The sequence below is a fragment of the Hypomesus nipponensis genome, chromosome 7 (genome assembly GCF_054491055.1).
Source record: "Hypomesus nipponensis isolate SF chromosome 7, ASM5449105v1, whole genome shotgun sequence".
NCBI lineage: Eukaryota > Metazoa > Chordata > Actinopteri > Osmeriformes > Osmeridae > Hypomesus > Hypomesus nipponensis.
In genome coordinates, this window is record NC_140367.1 from 6,274,439 (window position 1) to 6,295,256 (window position 20,818).

General features: G+C 46.2%; 1 protein-coding gene across 3 annotated transcripts; it reads right to left on the minus strand.

The window, feature by feature from the left end:
* Positions 1-217: 217 nt before the first annotated feature.
* On the minus strand, positions 218-20,516 carry LOC146276492 (transmembrane and coiled-coil domain protein 3-like). 3 transcript variants are annotated; one of them, XM_084701147.1, is made up of 5 exons: positions 20,207-20,514; positions 8,694-8,836; positions 3,193-4,121; positions 2,445-2,580; positions 218-2,220 (listed from the first exon to the last, which is right to left on the minus strand). In XM_084701147.1, exons 3-5 carry the CDS (start codon positions 4,080-4,082, stop codon positions 1,918-1,920), a joined length of 1,329 nt encoding a protein of 442 aa, XP_084557273.1. In that variant the 5' UTR covers positions 4,083-4,121; positions 8,694-8,836; positions 20,207-20,514; the 3' UTR covers positions 218-1,917. The 3 variants fall into 3 exon arrangements, with proteins under 3 accessions (XP_084557273.1, XP_084557272.1, XP_084557271.1); XM_084701146.1 differs by lacking the exon at positions 8,694-8,836 and having other exon boundaries at positions 20,207-20,516; XM_084701145.1 differs by lacking the exons at positions 8,694-8,836; positions 20,207-20,514 and adding an exon at positions 13,497-13,804.
* Between the last annotated feature and the right edge of the window lie 302 nt (positions 20,517-20,818).

Consider the following 20,818-nt stretch of genomic DNA (forward strand, 5'->3'; position numbering starts at 1 on the left):
AGGTATTCCACTGTGTCATAACTCAAACTTTAAAACACAGTAGGTCCTCTTGTACAAGATCATGAAATAAATACATCATATTCATGAGCACTGGTATCGTGTCAGATTACTGAATCATGTACGGAATGCTGAATACACAGATCAGTCACAAAGAAGAACTAATCAGCAGGAACTACAGACTGAGCAATGATATGTAAACAAAGGCCAAGCACAAAGCTTAGAAAAAAAATTATTTATTTTTTCTTGTTTGAAAAAGTGTGTTCTGTACAAACCGGAAGGACCGGATTATTAACCAAAACGACACTAACGTGCACAGCTACTCAGACAGGACAACATTTCAGACATGCGCACTGTCTCTCTCCAGCCCAGAGACAGCAAATAGAGTTGCAAAGTAGAGGGTAAACTATTTATCACCAATGTACAATGGTAAATATGCTGACATACCCGTCGTACTCATGTAGTTATCAGTAGAAGAAAGTGCCAGTCAACCACTACACATCTTCCCACAAGTGGCTCTGAGGAAACAACAGGTGACAACAGAGGAACACAGAAAAGGCAACAGACATCTTTCATCATCATTACATCATCATCATCATCATCACAGTGATACTAGAGAAGACGGAACTCAACTACTGTTCCCTCCACTCTGTCCAGTCAGATGACAGCATCCAAAAGGCATTTAGAATATTTGTTTGTTCGGTATAAGGCAAATTGATATACTGTCTCTAGAGGAAAAACTTGTGTCACAACATGGTGTTTTAAGGGCACACCAGTGAGCAGTTCCTGTGTTCCTGGGTCAACGGTAGAGCTCCTTTCTTATTTAATAAAAGAAAATACACACAACTAATAAAGAATAATTGCCAATTAGCTTAGGGAACATCAGACCTCTCGGACACTGCTTCAAGGTAGGAAATCCAGCAGAGTTATTAGCCTGTCAGGAGCTAACAGAAGAGTATGCATCTCCTGTCAGGGGAAGAGACGGGTCACCAGCCTTCATTGGGACAAGTTCAGCAGTGTCACCAGACCCCCTCCTTATGTGTGTGCCTGAGCTGACTACCCAGAAGCAGCACGTCACGTTTCAGTGAGGCAGATGGCCGTCCGCTAATTCAGACGTTTTCCTTTCGCACACGAATGCACAACAGTGACATGCAAACAGACACACAAACGTTTACACACACACACACACACGCAAACAAATGCACATACACAGCCACACCCTCCTTTAAGACGTGAACACAGAATTTTGACACAGACTCAAAACATCCCTTTAAAATGACGACGCCACTAAAACCATTCACAACAAACAACAAAAACATTCTGCTTTTACAGTAAAGTGACTTACAGTACAAAACCAGTGAGATCCACGAGCCAACCAGCCAACACACACTTCAGCATGAGCTCAGCGTGTGTGTATCACAGCAGCTGTGTGGTGTAGTGAGGTCTAGTATGGCGGATTGTAGCTTAGTTACAAGTCCTCTACGGGGGATGACTGTAATGCTGTCAGTGAGAAAGCAAAAAGACCTGGGGGATCCCTCCTCTCCCTTTAAGAATGGGACATAAACTATCACTCCACCTCCCCTTTAAATGAGTCCCCAACGACCACACACAGGACAGACTTTTCCATGCGCCCATATTGTTGACACGCCAGTCCCTTGTAGCATTTAGCTGATTGGTCACTCTCGGCTGAAATGCCTGGCATTTGTCTGTGGCAAGCTGGCATGTTTTTGTTTTTGTTTTTTTTGAATTGCATTCAGCTACTGAGAGGAAGGAGAGAGACAAGAGAAGAGGGAAATGATGGTGGTGCTAAGGCTACATATTAACGCCACCCCTCTCCTCCAGGTCTACAGCAAAATCACAGTTCCAGGAGCCGTGGGCCCAAAGTGGGAGGGGCCTGCGCTATCGTGGGAGGAGCTTAGCTCAGTGTGGGAGGAGCAGACGCTCCAGCGTGCACTGCAGGTGCTCCCAGTTCTTCCAGAGCAGTGCCAGGAGAGACACGCCCACACAGGTGAGCGCCAGGTGCACCCTGCTCCGGAGGAGGGGGGCCGCAAACTTGGCCGCCGTCGAGACGCACACCAGGATCACCGTGACGATGGCCAGCATGATGTTGATGCATTTTCCCAGCAGCACCTTGGCGTCTGTGTTCTCCACCTGCACGGTCTGCTGCTGCTGCTGCTGCAGCTCCAGCTTGGACACCCGCGTCTGACATGCCTCCAGGGCCTCCTACACACACACACACACACACACACACATCAAAAAGTGTCAAACCCACACATAAGTTGGAAGTTGAAAGACCTACACATCAGAGACAATCTGTTAGGAAATGGAAACGTTATGGAAATAAATGTGTTTTGAAATAAGTTTCATTTACAATGAATAAATACGTGTCATGTGAGAAAGGTCATGATGCCAGATTGTTGATCTAGCTCCAGTGTGTATGTGCGCACCTGGATGTCCCTGGCCCTCTCGTAGGCCTGGTAGGCCACCTTCTCCTCGATGCTGGCCAGCTCCTGCTTCAGGTCGCTGGTCTCATGCTGGTGGAGCTCAGTCAGGTCGTTCAGCTGGTCCTCCAACCGCTCGAACCTGGTACACAGAGACAGGGAGAGAGGAACAGGGAGAGAGGAAGAATGTAGGAGGGGTGAGAAGGAAAGAGAGGGAGGAGGAGAGGGGGAGTGAGGGACAACATATGGAGAAAGGGAGAGGAAAAGACAGGTTGGAGAAAATCCTGTTAAATCCAGCCACACTTCTACAGTGGTGTTGGTCTGTGTCTGTGTTGTGTGTGTGGTCCAAGTGAATCATCAGCTTTACCAGTTATAAAGCTGCAGAATGAGCCCTAAGGTGACAGGACTCACAACCTAGGGTTTACATGCCAGCTTTTTGCGGTTGTCTATTTGGGGTGTAAACAACCTGGTTTGAGGGCCGCATGTTTTGCAGAAGGATTTAGACACAGACATTCTGAAAACAGCCTTCAAAAGGGAGAAAGACTGTTCTGTCAGAGTACTGCTGAGGACGAAACATTTCTGTCTGAATGGAGCATGACTCACAGGAAGAGTACAATATAATCATGGGGAATTTGGGGGGCTCTTTGAAATACAAGGCTTCTTTGAAGACTAAAACAAACAAAGCATTTGTGTGTGGGCATGTGTGTGCGTGTGTGTATTTATGCTTCTGTATTTGTCCATGACCCACACCAACCTGTATCTCTCCTCTTGCAGGGTCTGTGTGATGAAGTTGTAGTCCCTCTTGAACTGAGCCTTCAGGGCCTCCATGTCCTCTGCTAGCTGACTCTGGGCCTCCCTGATCTCCCTCACCTCCTCCAGCACCTCCCCCAGCCTGCCCTGGGAGTCCGACCTCCCCGGCCCCCCTCCGGACCCCAGCCCCGACCCCTCCGCGGGGTTCCCGTTTGAGTCCGCCGACACGGAGGTCCCCGAGGAGCACTCGTCGTCGCTGTGGTACTTGGGTTTGGCCACGGTGGTGGCGCTGCCGCTCAACGCCCTGGCCCCGCCCTCGGCCTGAAGCCCTGCCCCCGTCTCCATGGAGCTCTTGAGGTGGGCGATGTTGTCGGCGCTGCCGAACTTGTTCCGGATCAGGTTGGCGAACTCCCGGGACTTGTTGAAGAAGAAGGGCGGGGACAGCGAGACCCCGGGCCCGATGGTTTTGACCTTGTCCAGCGCCGGGTGGCGCCCGCTGGAGCTCACGTCCCGGAGACTGCCCTCCTTGGCGCCCTCCTTGGCGTCGCGTGGCCCGTGTTTGGCCCCGTTGCTCTCGCTGTCCTTCATGCGGCGGTGGTACTGCTCCAGCTTCCTCTGCAGCCGGGCGATGCTCTGGGCCGACTTCTGGTTTTTCTTCTCAAACACCTGGCGGATCCGCCCCACCTGCTGCTTGTCGGCGTTGTTCACCAGCTTCAGGTACTCGGCCACGTTCTGGTCCCGGGCCGTCTGCTCCACCTTGATCTGCTCCGTAACCTTCAGGATCTTCTGCTGCAGGCTGTCCAAGCCCAGCGGACCCTTCCGGAAGTCCAGGCCCACTTTGTCGACGGTGCAGCTCTCCACATCCAGGTTGGACTCTGACCCGCCGCGGCGCATAGGCACCGGGAGGCTGAGGACGTTGCCATCACGCTCCGCCTGGACACACACACACAAAGAAGAACAAAGAGATCATGTGAGACATTGTGGCTTCCACAGTTGAAGAGAATGACCTCGAATGTAGACGGTAAACATGTGATGAGGTGCAACAGATTAGAACAGGTGGCCGAAGGTTCATGATGTATTCAGTCTGGAGTCCTTGGTAAAAACATGCTAAGATGTGTGAACGGGTAAGGGTGCATGTGTGCACAATAAGAGTCTTTGTGTGTTCAGTGTGTGTGTGTCTGGGTTACTTGCTGGCCCATTATCCAGTCTGGCCTTGACAAAGAGCGAGAGAGAGCGAGGAAGGTAGAGGACAAAAGATGCATCATACAAACTTTGGAGGGTCGTTAAATCTCTTCTCTAATAGTCTTCTCTAAAGACTCGAATGGACCCACAGGATGAATAGAGAGGCTCTAATGGACCGCTCCGCTAACAACACAAGACCATTACATAAACCATGCTGAGTCTTCAGGACTAATAAACTAACCTCACAGTTACAGTCCTGTTACCACGGCAGCCACCAATAAGCACACACACACACACATGCTATTAAAGCAACATGCAAAACAACAATTTCATTCATATTAGTGGCACACAACCTTATCAACTCTCTCTGTCTCTTTAGCTGGAGTGGCAGTGGTAATTCACTGTAGCACAGACAGGCTGTTCTAGCTGTTGCAGCAGCTTATTCACTCAGGACACAGATGGTTCAACCAGTCAGCAATTACACCCTGTATAAAACAGACTAGAATACAACTGCAATCTGCGAAACTCAATCATGTTGGTTGGCCATTACATGACCACAGCAAAGCTGTGTAAAGGCAGAGTAAGGAGAACAGCACTGAAGGGCTTGTGGCCTGCACACCCTCCGCCCCATTTTCTGCCTTCCTCTTTCATACAGACACACAAACACAAACACACACGCACAAGACGTTGCACACCCCATCACACACGGAACCACACAAACACTTGACATCTGCCTGACACCACAATCTAAAGTTTGGGCCTTTGGGGAAACTGCAGGAAACATAGTGATTGGTTTTGCACCTTGAATTCAGTCTGTAGTCAGTGGGGAACTGAAAGTGGGTCTGACAGACATCATGTGACCTCGTCAGAACACGCCCGCATGCTCCAGTAGAGCAGGCCAGATGCCACAAGTTACACCCATGACACACGTGTCTGCACTCTTCACCATATATCTGGTCAGTGTTTTTCCTCTGACCCCTGTGAGAAATCAGGCCATGCAGACTACAGTTGACCAGTGCAGATGGACATACACACACACACACACATACACACACACACATACACATAAGCACACATACACACACACACACACACTCTCACACTATTCTGCCCACTCCCTCTTCACTCTGAATTCAAATCACATTGAAAACCTTTCATATACAGCCAGTACACACAGCTTGACGTAGGACGGAGTCAGCCGAAAGGTTGGTGCCTGAGTACGAGAGTGTGAAGTGTGCATGACAGGAGGGGACATATAGGCCAGTGCTGCTCTGCATGGCATGTTCCCTACACTCTCACTGTCACTGACCTGAGAGCAGTGCTGCTCTGCATGGCATGTTCCCTACACTCTCACTGTCACTGACCTGAGAGCAGTGCTACTCTGCATGGCATGTTCCCTACACTGTGACTGTCACTGATCTGAGAGCTAAGAGTTGGCCCATGCTGCAGGCAAAAGAAACAAAAACAAATCCAAACAGAACAGATACACTTCCTGTAGGTTCACAGCACAACAGGCTCCTCGTTTTATTTCACACAACACAAAACCTGCTGTGGCAGAACTGTCGACAGATCCCAGGGCAGCACTTCAACAAACCACGGGCACACAGGAGGAGATACTGTAAATGACCTTTCACATACCTTACACACAACGCTACATTAGCATCATGTCGGTACTATCGGTATGTTTAACCAATCACAATTCCCTGTCTGGGAAGAGCTCCACCAATGATGCAGTGGTTGGACCTGCATGCTAATGATGTAGGTTGGCCTTACATCCCACAGCTGCAGGCACACACACACCAACTGACTGCTTGTGACCCTGCCTGTACTGTTGGTTTTATAAGGTGTACCGCTGTTGTTACAGTAGCCGTCATAGATAAGTGTTCATAGCAAAAGCCCATCCTACATGGTCTGTGGCTTGGCCTATGTTTAGGGCTATGAAGGTAACAGTAGGTTAGGCTACAACTTCATGAGAGGTGGAACAGGTGACACAAATACACAGATTTCTATAAGAAAGAGGTTAATAAAAATTCAATTCATTTCATTGATCCCAACGGAAATTCAAATGTTGGAACGAGGCATAGATGCTGGTAGTTGGATTAAGGTTACCAAACCACTTAGCATAATCCAGATGATACAGCTACGTCCGCATCTATTATCCTTTGCAGTAGAAGTCATATTTTATATCCGTAGAACCAGGCACAAACAAACAAACAGACGCATGTCATTTGAGATCAGTCATTCTGACCCAGCCACTGCAGTACCCTACCTAGAGCCAGGCTCTATCTGAACCAGCACAGCAGATTAACACAGGCAGATTTAAACTGGTGTGAGGATGAAGAGGTTCGGAGGGTGGGGGGGGGGGGGGGCAGATAAGGGGATATGGTTTATGAGGCGAGGCGTTTAGAACTGTCCTCTGAGCCTATTAGGCTCACAGGACAATAAACTGACAGCGGCCTTATCCCATGACCTGACTGGATGGTAAAGCTGGTCTCTTTCTTAACACAGCATCATCAACCATGACCGGTTCTGGTTTTAAAACCTCTTTTCGGAGGCATTGACTTTAGACCTGGGTCGAAACCCCTCATCTCAATAAAACGGATGTACTGCACACAAAAGAGAGAAAAACTCAAATAAGCGCCAAAAATAAATGCTATATTTGTCTGAGTCTACATATTTTGCTGCATAGGCCAGGCTTTCATCTTATAGACCTGGTCGACGTATCCTCATTTAGCTTCTCTCGCTGTTGTCCAACCTCTTCTGTGCTTGTGCACACCCACGCTGGGCTGACCCTGGCTGCTGTTGTCTTCCACTGTGCTGCTGCATCACTAGAAGCCCTCAGTATCACTGTAAAGTAGAACAGGACCCTTTGACAGTCCTTGCTGCTGAGAGAATGATTAACCCTAACCAAAATAGCTTTAAAGTTTGGATACGTTATGGAAATAGGATACAGTGGTTTAGTCGGTTGATTGTTATTTGGAGGGGCAAAAAAATTACCTTGCGGCTAAAATGAATGCTTAGTATTCAAACTACAAGTGCAGGAAACGTACAGGTTGAAACATGATAACCCCGGGATTCGGAGAACTCTGGCCTGTGCTGTGAGTCATCATCCCGCTGCTTTCTCCACAGCTCCAGGGGGGAGAGGGGGAGCAGCAGGGAGATAGTACCCACAAAGGGCAGCTTATTTTGGGGCAGAGTAGCTGTCAGACCTCCCTGGAGGCTCCAACACAGCACACAAACACAGCAAACACACACACACTCGCACACACACAGGACTAACCAAAACGGCTTGATTTATTTTGAATCTGCATAATCTAGTGTGAAGCCACAGAACACTTCCTGTTCAGACAAAGTACCATACTACCACTGATTCTCAGCAATGTCCACTTACAATGGAACACACACACATGTACACAATACAACATACCACACACACAAACACCACACGGCTATCTGTATTCAGGTCCAACACTGGGTAGGGCCGGGAGATGTCTCTGGTAGATAAAGGCTAATTGCTGTTCCAGCTGCATTGCTAGCTACGTGCTCTGACCTGCAGCACTCAGAGTGAACGTAAGACAGGAACCATAGGACAGGCCGTGAGCTGCCCTCAGTGACACAGCCAGGTAAACACATGATGGAAGACTTTTAGGATCTTTCCTCCAGCCTAGGAAACAGACAGGAGCAGCTCCTCACCTTTGTAACCAACCCAGAGGGGCCGTTACTAAGGACTGAGCAGACATACCGAAGGTGTCGGAGTCGGGTGTGTGAGACTGTATTTGTTTGTGTCATTAGATGCAGGAGGTTTGAATAATAGTCTGTGTGTGTGTGTGGAGGAGTTATTGAAAGTACCTGTGTATGTGTGTGGCTGTGTATTTGTTTGTTTGCATACTTGGGTGAGGATTTGTTTGTTTATTGTTTGGGTGGGTGTGTCATTTGACACTGCAGGTTTAGACGCAGTGCAGTCTCATTACTGAAGAGTTTCTTCTCTTTGTAAGCCAGGCTGCTTCTCTGGGGTTTGAAATCACCCCAGTCAGCCCAGCCGGGACCCAGGCTCCACTGCTTCATCCTCCACACAGAAGAACGAGGGTGTGGAAGAGATAAAAGCAACTTAGAGCTTAATAACTAACTCGTAACTAGTGTAATTCCAGCTTTTTAAACACGCTCGGGTGAGTGCAGATAAAAGAATGATGTGTCAGCAACAAAGCCCTTTAGAAGGCCCACAGAGGCCCAAACAGACCCTACGGTCTCATTAGCCCTGCTCAGATGTGCGTGTGTGTTTACGTGTGTGTGTGTGTGTGTGTGTGTGATTCTGACTCTCCCCACCTAATGAATCATTTAGACTGATGCAATGGAGATAGGGCTGGGGCCTAGAGCAAAGCAGAGAGCAGCTTCTTCTCTCTGTGTCCCTCCATTTCTCCCTCCACCTCTCCCCCTCCTCCTGGTACCTGGTACGACCCGTCCACACTCTGAGGGAAAGAGGAGAATGTAGAACAACATGACATGGACATGGCCACAGGCTTGGAGTGTGGGAGGGAGGGAGGGAGGGAGGGAGGGAGGGAGGGAGGGAGGGAGGGAGGGAGGGAGGGAGGGAGGGAGGGAGGGAGGGAGGGAGGGAGGGAGGGAGGGAGGGAGGGAGGGAGGGAGGGAGGGAGGGAGGGAGGGAGGGAGGGAGGGAGGGAGGGAGGGAGGGAGGGAGGGAGGGAGGGAGGGAGGGAGGGAGGGAGGGAGGGAGGGAGGGAGGGAGGAAGGGGGGTTCTAGAGAAAATCAATAAATTGTTATCGCTCCATTTACAATGTGTAGAGCTCCGCTCCAACTAAACAAGCCCCAAGAGAACAACACACAAATGAAAACAACAGGATACAGAAATACAAACATACGCACGCACATGCACGCACAAACATCCACATGTGAAGGGGGTAACCCAGGGAACAAGCTGTACTCCACAGAGGGGAGGGGGTCACTGTCCTGTCACAATAACACTGGACAGAACACTCTGTCTCAGCATCAGTGCGTGTGTGTGTGGGATCTGACAAGATGTAATCCCTTTTTTTCTATACTTCTTTTGTCATTTGAGATTTTTAATCTCCTTTTTTTCCAGAGCAAAGATTACCCAGCGGGCAGTGCTCTGAACAGAGGGCATCCACCACAGAGTCCAAAAGAGGGAGGGACAGTAAATTATAGGATGGTCTTCTCAGAATCATTGGCCCCATTGTAAACATGTTAAGTCAGCTGTGGAGCCATCAGTCAGGAGATCTTGAGGCCTGGAGTAATGTTTTAACACTAACATGTGCAAACGCGCACACACACACACACACACAGCAGAGTTCTGTCTGCTTTGAAGGTGAGAGGGAAACGGGGAGGGGCACAGCTGCATTCCATACCTCGAAAGAGAACTCAATTTTTGGAGTACTGATTAAGAACAACCAGTACCTCACAGTGAAAGGACACACACACACACACACACAACTACTTAAAGCAGTCATAAGATCTGGGTGTGCTGCAGACATGCACTTGTTAGAGCTCTCAGGACATTACCTCCATACCACATCTGACTGGGGCCAAGTGAAACCAATAGCTAGATAATTGATCTGGTTCACACTCTCCCATCAACCTTACGTAAGGCTAGTGAGTGTGTTCATCAGAGCTCTCAGGAAGAATTCAACGACACAGGGCACACAGGAAGGTGTCTCGCCAGTCTGTCTGTGACAGTAGCTACTCTTTGTGTGAGTTCTGCATAGCATTTGTGAGTGTGTATACTGTAACCGCAGCAAACAGTAGTACATTGTCATCTTAAAGAAAGAAAACCTATCTTTGAATGAGACAACAGTGCTCTATGATATAAATCCTTGTGTGTGTGTGAGAAAGAGAGGGTGAGTGACAGGAAGAATGCCAAGTGGGTGAGAGAGTGTGAATGTTGGCTTGGAGACAGGAAGTGTGTGTGTGCAAGTGTGTGCCGGTGCTATTTGTGAGTTTGGACGCTGGATCTGTTTGATGGGCTCTGGATCTGAGTGTGTGTTAATCCACACGGTGTTACTCGTACAGACTGCATCTCTACTGGTCTGTCAGTGAGTATCTGTACACTGCAGGCTAAGCCAACTCAATCCCTAATCCAACTGCAGACTGACGGAGGGGAGGGGGGAGGAGAGAGAGAAGGGGAGAGAGAGAGAAGGGAGAGAGAGAGAGAGAGAGAGAGAGAGAGAGAGAGAGAGAGAGAGAGAGAGAGAGAGAGAGAGAGAGAGAGAGAGAGAGAGAGAGAGAGAGAGAGAGAGAGAGAGAGAACTTGAAAGTAATGTCTGAGGAGCCTGCTTGTGGTGTGTAGAAGTGTACTGTTGAAGGGAAGAGGGTCTGTCATTCCGTGGCACTGTTGGAGCATCTTCACTTGTCACTGACTCCATCTGAGGGGACTTCCTGTCCCCTTTAAAAACGGATTCTCCAATAGAACGGTTAGGTAACACTTCCAGGTAGCAGAGGGAGAACAGAAAGAGAGATGGTAAGTGAGAGAGGGAGTGAGAAACAGAGAGAGAGAATGAAACAGAGAGAGAAAGAGACAGAAAAAAAGAAAGAACAGAAAAAAGAAATGAAACAGCCAGATAGAAAAAATGAAAAACAGAAGCAGAGAGTTGCAGAGCTGCACACCCCTGTCCCAGTGAAAAGCCTTTGAGCCTCATTCATGCATTCAGACATCAGAGAGGGAGAGGAGAGAAGGGGGTTTAGTGTAGGGAGAGGAAGAGACACCATGAAGGGAAAAAAGGCGGGAGAAGATATCAGAAGAACAGTCTTCATTGGGAGGTTGGGGGAGCGAGAGATTGCTCTGGTTGCCCTGACAACAGAAGGGAATGACAGAAGCAACAGTTCACCATCACGCCCAACGGAGTGTGTCTAAGAGTCTCTGACCATCACTCACTGAACACATTAAATACCACATCCCCCTCCTCTCTCTCTCTCTATTCATCTTCTTTCTCCTTCCTCCATTATCTCTTCCAACACAATCAAATGGTTGTTGGTGAGTGGTGACTGGGCCATCGGATTGGAAGGCTGTGTTCTCCTGCAGGACAGAGCCACAGGGGGTTTAGTTTCTTAAACTCAGAACACAGACCTGTGGAACAGTCTACTGACAACAAAAGGTGCCACCAGCTGGATGTACAACAGGGTGTTTTGTGGTCCATTGCCAGCCAGTGAGGAAGACTCACAGTGCTGTTCCAATCTCACCAGACACTGCTGGGTGCTGGTTGAGGCTAAGGAGCTCTGAGCTGCAGTAAATTACACTCACAACAAAGGCTGCTCAACGGCCTGTTACTCAATCTACTCAACGTGCATGACGGGAGCACATGCGCAGAGACACACACACTCAATTAAATTAGTCCAAGATAGCTGTAAATTAGACCCCAGGCAGCAGGCTTCAACACTGAGTACCTGCATGTGCGCCTCTTAAAAAAAAACGCATCTTACGAAACTCATTCCTGCCCAAGGGCACACTTCTGAGGAAAACACTGAGGAAAAAACATCCCCCGTCCCTTGCTCACACTCTCTGCCACATGACACACACAGCAGCAGAGCAGGAAAAGCTGCTTCAGGAAAAGCACAGTGTTGGGGGAAAAGATCCTCAAGAACCAACACTTCAGATCTCTCATACGCACAGGGCAGAGATTACCTTTGGGAGTTATCAGTGAAGATTCACAGAATCTATGACTTTATGAACCCAGTCAAATGTTGTTATTAAAGCATAAAGGTCAGAAAACAGTACCAAAAAATAACCCTTTTAACATCAACCTAGGGTTAGAATATCCCCCTTAACCTTCAGCTAAGGAATGAGGTGGATCTCAATGCAGTGTAGGCTACAGGATCGATTTACCATTCCCTGTAGCTAGGCATTAAATCGCACTGTCGTGAGCTATATGTCTACTGGGTGCAGCTGGGTGGGTGTGCTGCTGACTTGGTTGATAAAATCATGTGTAACAAGCTAGTTATAACAAGGTAGTTCAAATAACCCTAATAACTAATTAAGTTGTATCTCGTTTGAAACTATCTATGCAAAGGGAACGCGTGATACCGCATACTTTGCTTGGCAGAATGCTTCACACATCTAAATCAAATCAAATGTATTTGTATAGCCCTTTTTACACGCAAGCATGTCACAGAGGGCTTCACATACGCCCATAGAACTGCCCCTCAACCAACCTAAACCCTCAAGGAAGACAGGGAAAAAAACAGTCAAAATCAGTTTCTACAATTGCTTGTATTTAACATGTCGATAGATAAGCGTATTGTCTTTACAGCTTCCTTTGAATGTTAGTACAGCGATGTCACAAGGCCGCCCATACCATAGATAGAGAACATCTGGCGACACAATTGCTTTCGACGAAATAAAAGCTCTTCCAAGAGACTTTGCGCTAGCTTTGATCTACTTTGCAATCAAACTACAAACTCATACTGAAGTACTATATATGAGTAAGTGACAACACTTGACTTGTCATTTGAGTGCAACCGTCTTCAAATATCTTTACAAATGAATCACCTGTCAAACCTATTTTCTTGAGTTAAAGTTGTGGTGTGCTGCAACTTGCTCAGTTGAAGTTAGATGCATAACACAAACTTAGTTTTTCAAGCGTAGACAATTGAATATTACGGTTGAGCTATATCTGAATTGCAAGTCGTTTATATCACTATTTGCTAGTTGGTTTATATAGAGAATTAGTTAGTTTTATAGGACAAGTAGTTAAATCTTATTTAGAGATACTCCGCGACGAAACCTGGGATTCCAAACTACACCACACAATATCAACCGGCTATACCAGAGCCATAGAAAAAGAGCCAACAACGTAAATTTGTAGCAGCACAGTCTGGGCTGAGTCACCATGGTCATCACCGATGTAGCGAAAAATCTAATAGCTAGCCTAGTAAGTAGGGCAGTAGCTGGTACCTGGCTTTAAAAAAATGAGCTACCATTCAGTTCATAGAATAGACTATCTAGCCGAATTAGCAACCTACGTTTGTCATGACTAGTCTTATGTTGACTGCACCGTGAGTTAACGTTAGCCTTTCACAGCCAACCAGCATGCATATTAGCATAGCCTTATTTCTAGATTCAGCTAAGCAGCGCTGTTATAATATATAGTTATATTTACCATTTCAATGCAGATGTTACTGTATCTTTCTAATCCTGAAGAACTTTTACCCACAGCGACATCGGCCGTGGGCATAGTCCCGTAGACTGGTCTGTAAATGTTACCGCCAAAGTTGACAGCCTTCGCTAACTGTCCATCACACCGTGAAACGAAGTGGTGTCACTTGTCGCTGACTGCACGGTGATCCATGAGTGTCTGTACTCCTACAACCCGAGACAACCGAAACACCAAACAATGTGCGATTGGACTCCGCCCCCTGCATGCAAGTGGGCATTGTCGTATAACAATGTCGTTTGCTTATTGACCAGCAGTACATAAAGTCAGCGGTATTTCGTAAATGGGCAAAGAACCGCGACAAAATGTCCATGTGCTTGTAGGCACAATACTTTGCACAGTAACTGATCTATTTAGTTAGTAGAACAATGAGAGTGATGTTGAATTAAAGAAGAGTAAATTGAGCCTTTCTTCAAGCTCTATAAGCATATCACCCGATGGATAGTCGATACCCTACAATGGCTTAGGGACAAAGCATCTATGTTAATAATTCAAAGCGAAAATCTCTTTCATTGTCATGCATTTTGCAAGACACACGGGGCCGACTATACTGAGAAATGAATTCGTCTACGAACGAATTATTGTTACACATCGAGAATTTGTCATCTTTATACATGTAATTTCCTGAAACACATTTAGAATAATTCATAAACTATGTGCCTTTAATAGTTTAAAACCAGAAAAGGAAGCAGGGATGTATTTCAACAAATTACAAGAGTCACTCTATCCACTGCTGTAATGCAAATGATGACTAAACGGGAAAAGTTGAATGACCCTCTTCTAATGATGAGGCTGGCACTCAGGCTCTGGCACCTGAGATACACTGCAGTTGTAAACTCAACTCCAATGTTCCTCTGCAGTGACAGCAGCTCCTCTGCTCTTATGCTGAATGAGTCACGCGGTCGTTAATCTGGCCGTTGACAGGTGGACGTTCTGAGAGAGGATCAGCCGGCAGGGTGGGACATGAAATAGAACATCACCTGGCTGGCACAGAGGATACCAGCCAGTGGGGACAGAGGGTGACTGGCATGGACGCCTGGCCGTCTGCCAGCATCCGATCAGATTGGAAAATAAAGTTATTCATTACAGGATATTTGGGGTGTTTGTGTATGTGTGTGTGTGTTCTGTCACATCCAGCACAGGTCTCAAATATCAGTCAACTTCAGGTCGTCTTAGTACTCCATTGTGTAAGATCCTCAATGATCATTTCACACCAACCTATCTGTATTGACCAGGGACATTTGTATGTTTTTATGATATGGAACATTTGTGTTTATTTGTCTTTACATGGCTGTTGCAGCATTGTGTATTGACTTGTCTAGGTCCATAAACTACTTCAACAGCTATACAAACAACCTCTCTCTCACACGCACACAAAGAAACACATGCAAGGCTGCTCCTTCCTCCTTTGTGAATGTAAAGCCACATTCTGTAAGATAAGGTAATCTCATAACTCATTCAAAACCAACCACATTTTTTTTTTTTTCCTTTTGCTAAATATCACCAATCCTGCCTGTTGACCAAACCCATTCAAATGTGGGATCCCATTACTCAGGCCGAGATAAGCACATAGAGCTTCATTGATATTCTTGATACATGCAGAAACCAATGGATAGTTATTGTGTGAATGTGGAGCAGTGTGTGTGTGAATTCATTGTCGCATGGTTCCATTGTTCTCTATCATTCAGATGTTTGTGTTGGTTATGTACTTCCTGTTCTATTTCCTGGCTCTGTCAGAGGCAAGACCACACCGAAGAGTATAGGCACTCCTTGCCTTAATACTCCTTGACCACACTCCGACCTCCATCCCTTTTGTCTCCGGAATGCTAATGTTCAGTTCTGGAATGCAGAGGTGGAGTTCTGAAATTATGAGACTGGGGTTCTAAAACATCATTTCAGTTGGCTAGGACAAACATGACAAAGCTCCTCATTAATCTAAAAACTGTACAGACCGTGTGTGTATGTGTGCTGCCTTTTGCCTTTTAGTCATATAAGAGGGTACACTTGTCATCTGAGCTGTGTGAATCCCTTTCCGTGGAATAATGAGTTAGTTTCATTTCATTCCTTTGTCCCTTGTGGGTTTCAAACTGCTGAGCCAAACACAAATGTGTTTCAAACACAGGTCACTGGTCTAAGGGTGACATTCAGTAGAGATGGTAGAGACAGTGTTTACTTTATGGGAACAGACAGATTCAATGCGCACCCTATCCTTAGTGTACAGTATGTGTGTGTGGTGTGTGTGTATGACAGCAATGTATCTGATTGTGTTCCTAGTAGCATCTAATGTTTTCCTCTTGTCGTCAGTAGGACACAGAATAAAGGCTAGCTCCATGCATACAGTACCTCATACACTACCCTCTCCAATCTCACTATCATGAGTTATGAGTGGAGCCCAGTGCCAAAGATCACAGTGTCGCTATATTTCACCCCCTCTCTGGCATTAGTCTCTCTCCTTCAACTATTGACTCACTTTCTTTCCCTGTGTTTTTCACTTCTGTTTAGAAAACATCTTTCTGCTGGAGTATTATTAAATGACAGATGCTATATTTCTTTTTTAATAAATACGATAAATGCCATGATTCGCGCACAAAAACACAAACACACAAGTTCTACAGGCGGACTAATCGGTTTTGACATTCTCATACATCAGCCCATAGTAATCAACTCAGAGGCTTGTTGCTGTCTGCCCCTGTCAAACATTATTAAACACAGAGACGACAGGCCTGTCACAGACAACACAGTGGCGTGAAAATGGTATCATAACTTATACTGGACCAGGAAAGGACTGAGGTGGAGTGGTTCTCTCTGGAGAGGGGTGAGAGACCGATCACCACAACTTCTTCTTTTCTGTCGGTCTCTCTTCCTTTCTTTTTCTCTTCTGCCTCACTAGGCCTGGACATCAGACTAAGAGACTCACTGCCCCTCCACCCCCCCCCCCCCTTTTGAGAACCACAGCACATTGATATATAGATGTATTGTATGGGGATGAGAGCAGTAGCGATGGGTGGGGGTGCAGGGGGGGCTTGAAAGCCGAGGAGAATAGTCCACAATCCCCTGACCCCTCCCCCATCAGCAGTGTGCTTTGTGACAGCACAGTGGGGCAACCAAGGGGCTCATAAATACAAGAGTAAATGGTGCAGTGGCAAGGTAGGGCCCCAGCAGTAAATACATGTCCTACAGGCAAGGAAACCCAAGAAAAATACATTATTTCCACCAATGAAACTGCATCTACTTTTGCAGAGAAAGAAGACATGGATGACACAACAATAAAAACTAGACACATGCCAAAACATAACAGAATCCACCTTGCCCTTTTTTCCTCTGCAAGGATAACCTAGGACCTGTGGTCACACAGCTCAAAAGCAGAACAGAGTCCCATGGTGGACTTGGATTCCATCAACTTTCAAAGAGAGGAAGAGATCCAATAGGTCAATCTCTCAGAGGGGGGCTTCATGACCCAACACCACAAGTCCTTCTTTCATCTTTATCTATGAGAGAGTACACACACAAGCTGACATTTCAACCCTTTTCTATCTATGAGCGTTCTAAAGACTATTCTGAATGTGGATATTGACCATAGTGGAGCTGAGAGAGAGAGAGAGAGAGAGAGAGAGAGAGAGAGAGAGAGTGAGAGAGAGAGGGCGGAAAAAGACAGGGAGAGAGCTAAGACATTAAAAAGGTCACAGCCAGAGATAAAGTGCTCCTGTGAAGACAATATCAAAACTCCCAGAGACTGACATGTCCTGCCTGTTAAAGCGTCATCAGTTTTCACCTGTCAGACCAACAATGAGGCAGACATTCATCTGGTTATGACAGTCACATTAAAAAGGATTGTGTGTGTGTGTGTGTGTGTGCGTGTGTGTGTGTAAGAGAGATGCAAATGTTGGTTCATTTGCATTCCATTCACTAAAATATTGTGACTCAAACTCTTTCTTGTTGTGTTTAATCATTTAATTTAATTGAAATTCAGCTAAGGTTAACAGTAGATGGTAACAAATCTAAATCGGCAGTATTGACACACAGAGGAATAACCCTTAATGTCCTTAAACATATCTTTAAACATTTATAGTTAAGGTAAGAAAAGCATGAAAAACTATGCTTGTAATGAAGGGCAGTTGATTAATACTTTACATGAGCTGCCAACTTCCATGCCACACTCTAAAAGAGGGTGGGTGAGTGAATGTCTCTTTGCTATCAGGGTGATGGCCTGATTGCTGTGAAATTGGAATCTAGAATACCTCCAGGGTACAACCCTTGTTCCTATGGGGACACAAGGAATGACAGATCTGCGATGAAGACAAGAAGGTGAACATGGAAGGTGGCTAGGGTGCCCACAAGGGGTAAAAAACGTGGTGGAGATATTAGTGATGAGATGGAAGTGCGCCTATAAGTTTCTCGAACGGGTTTGCAGAACTCTTGTCAGAAAACTCCCAAATGGTAGGAAGATGGGTGTTTTCAGAAGAGCCACACACAGCAGTAGATTCAGAGCATAATCAGTGTGACTCAGCTGCAGGGGGCATATGGGGTCAGGGGAGGCTGGCTGGGTTGCGTAACACCATATAATGGCAGCTGCCATGTTGGATGTAGTCATGATGGAGGAGCAGGTTTTTTTTTTTCATTATTATGTTTACTCAGCACCTTCATGGAGATCCACCAGCTTCTTGCCTCAGGCAGGCTTCAGAGTCCCCCAGGGAAGGTTCAGCTTCTTGCCTCAGGTAGGCTTCAGAGTCCCCCAGGGAAGGTTCAGCTTCTTGCCTCAGGCAGGCTTCAGAGTCCCCCAGGGAAGGTTCAGCTTCTTGCCTCAGGCAGGCTTCACAGTTCAAGGTTCACTCCTTTGTCCCTGTTCATCAAAGCCCTGCATGGCGAGTCATCCAGAGACAAACCCCTGTTACTCTGCCATGTACCCCAAAATAGTGTACACTTCATGGGGGTGAGGCTGCTTTGCCCTGACTGTACAGTACATATTAAATATGTCTTGTTTGTGAATTATGTACCCATGTGATGATTACAGGTGTACAAAGGGCAATGTGCAATTGATTGATGAATGGCAGTTGGTATATGAATACTAGGTATTGTCTGTGCATTTGTATAAAGTGATAGTCTGTGTGTGTGTACTGTATGCATGCACTGCATGTTTATGTATTTCAACAGCACAAAATGTATGTGTCCAAGATAAATTTACTTCTGGACAATACATTTAATCTTATCACAGAGGCTAAACCTACAAACACTTTGAGAAATGGCACAGCCCACAGACATATTCAGTGTGTATTCTGAATGTGTACTGTCAAAACAAGTTCTCTGATTTAGATTTTGATGGGATGCAAAAACAGATTATGGCACTCAGCGCCTTGTATCCAAGTACCACATTAGTTACCATGGCATCTGCTGTGTCCTCAGATAAGAGTGAAGACTATTATAAGAGGTTCCCTCAATATCAGGGCAAACATCAGGTTTCAGAAATCTATTTGGAGTACCCACATAGAACAAGGTTGTTCAAAATATGTTATCAACCTTTATCACAGGTTCAGAATGCCCAGCTCTAATGGAACACAAACATGTTATTGAGTTGGCCAGGACAGGCAGTGGCACTTTAGGCAAGAAATACACAAACAAGGGATCTACATAGAAAGACTCTTTCCCACATCTCCAATTAGTGGTATGTCTGGTCTAACAGGAAGGCTCCCATTAGACTAGTCACAGTATGGTATGTAACTGGGAAAACCCGCACACATTCACACACAAACTAAGAAAGAGATTACTCCAGCAACTGGACAGCCAGGGGAGCCAAAGGAATATTATCTCATGACAAAGTCCTGCTGCCATCATTATAGAACGTCCTTGAAAGATGTCCATAAAGATGGGCAGATGAAATAAAGAGAGAAATGTGACAGAAACAGATATGCAACAGCAAACGGTCCACACATAAGATAACATAACACCCAGCAGATATACCACATTCCACTATGAGATATGTCAGACAGGCAGAAGGTTATGAAGAGGCCTTTCTCTAATTAAGGACAGATGTATCATGTATGACTTGTTTTTATGGCTTTTGACTAGTACGCTCACACACATACGCTTACACACACACACACGCACACACACACACACATATACACACACTAACCCTCAAACGTGCATAGACATGGTGAAACTCGTCTGACACAAGAACCAACTTCCAAACAACTGAAAGCATAAACCTGTATTATTTCATTATGTTGTACGTGTAGAAAACAGGTTTACATTATAATGTTTTATAAGTAATAGGTGTTAACTTCCACCCTTAAGTAGCCACACTTGTTAACAATTTCTTTACCATGACACCAAGTCAGTACTGTCTTAAACACAACACAGCAATTTTTTTTTTGCATTTCTAGCTGTGAACAGTCTTACAGATACTGCAGTGCTGTCTTTCTTTCCCTCCAAGCCCCATGTGACACAGGTCAAAGTCTGCACATGACCTACAGACAGGCTCCAAAAACACAGCTGACATCATATGACTAAACTACTGACTCGATTTTGAGCAAAAACAGCAGTTCTATTGCACACACTGAAGACAGAATGCCCTCTGTCAAACATGAATAAACACACACTCATTGACATGGACACTTAATGTACAAAATACACACAACATACACACACAAACACCCTACCTCTGTAACGTGGATCAATGGTATTGCACTGGTATTCCTCCTCATCTTCCTCTTCCTTAGGGTTGGGGCACAGGGTCAGAGTACATCTCAACTATCTTAATAAGAGTACTACAGATCAGAGAGCTGTCTTCCTTTAAGAGGGTAGCCCTCTAGGGGAGGAGTGAGTGAGTGCCTATACTATACGTGTGTGTGTTTGTTTTGCTATCCTCTGACAGTGTTGCGAAAACCTTTACTTCCTGTGGGTGGATATAAGCCAGGCCCAGATCGCTAGCCTCTAACCAGTTGAACCAGAACTCCCCTGTACATTTATGACTCCTCCACTATTGGAATATCCTCTGGAAACTGCCTCCCATTCCATCCTGTCCCCCTGCTGTACTGTTGTGTGCTGTTCAAGTGGATCCTGCCCTGTTCCTGCAGGCTAAGGAGAGACGCCCTTATAAGGCAGCAGGCTGCCCCAGCCTGAGGTTTCTGATTCTTATCATCCCCTCTCCTGCCTATTCCCTAGCGCCACCCTAGGCACGATTCGCCACGGCAACCACTCAATCATTCATTACCTCTGTGACCAATCAGGAGTCAGGGGTCAGAAGATGGAGAGATGTCCAGTAGGTAAAG

Coding starts and splice junctions, on each gene's coding strand:
- LOC146276492 (XM_084701145.1), bottom strand. CDS start 13,571: ATGCCCACGGCCGATGTCGCTGTGGGTAAAAGTTCTTCAGGATTAGAA. Junction 2,581..3,192: donor CTGCAAGAGGAGAGATACAG/GTTGGTGTGGGT, acceptor TCTGTGTACCAG/GTTCGAGCGGTTGGAGGACC. Junction 2,221..2,444: donor AGAGGGCCAGGGACATCCAG/GTGCGCACATAC, acceptor GTGTGTGTGTAG/GAGGCCCTGGAGGCATGTCA.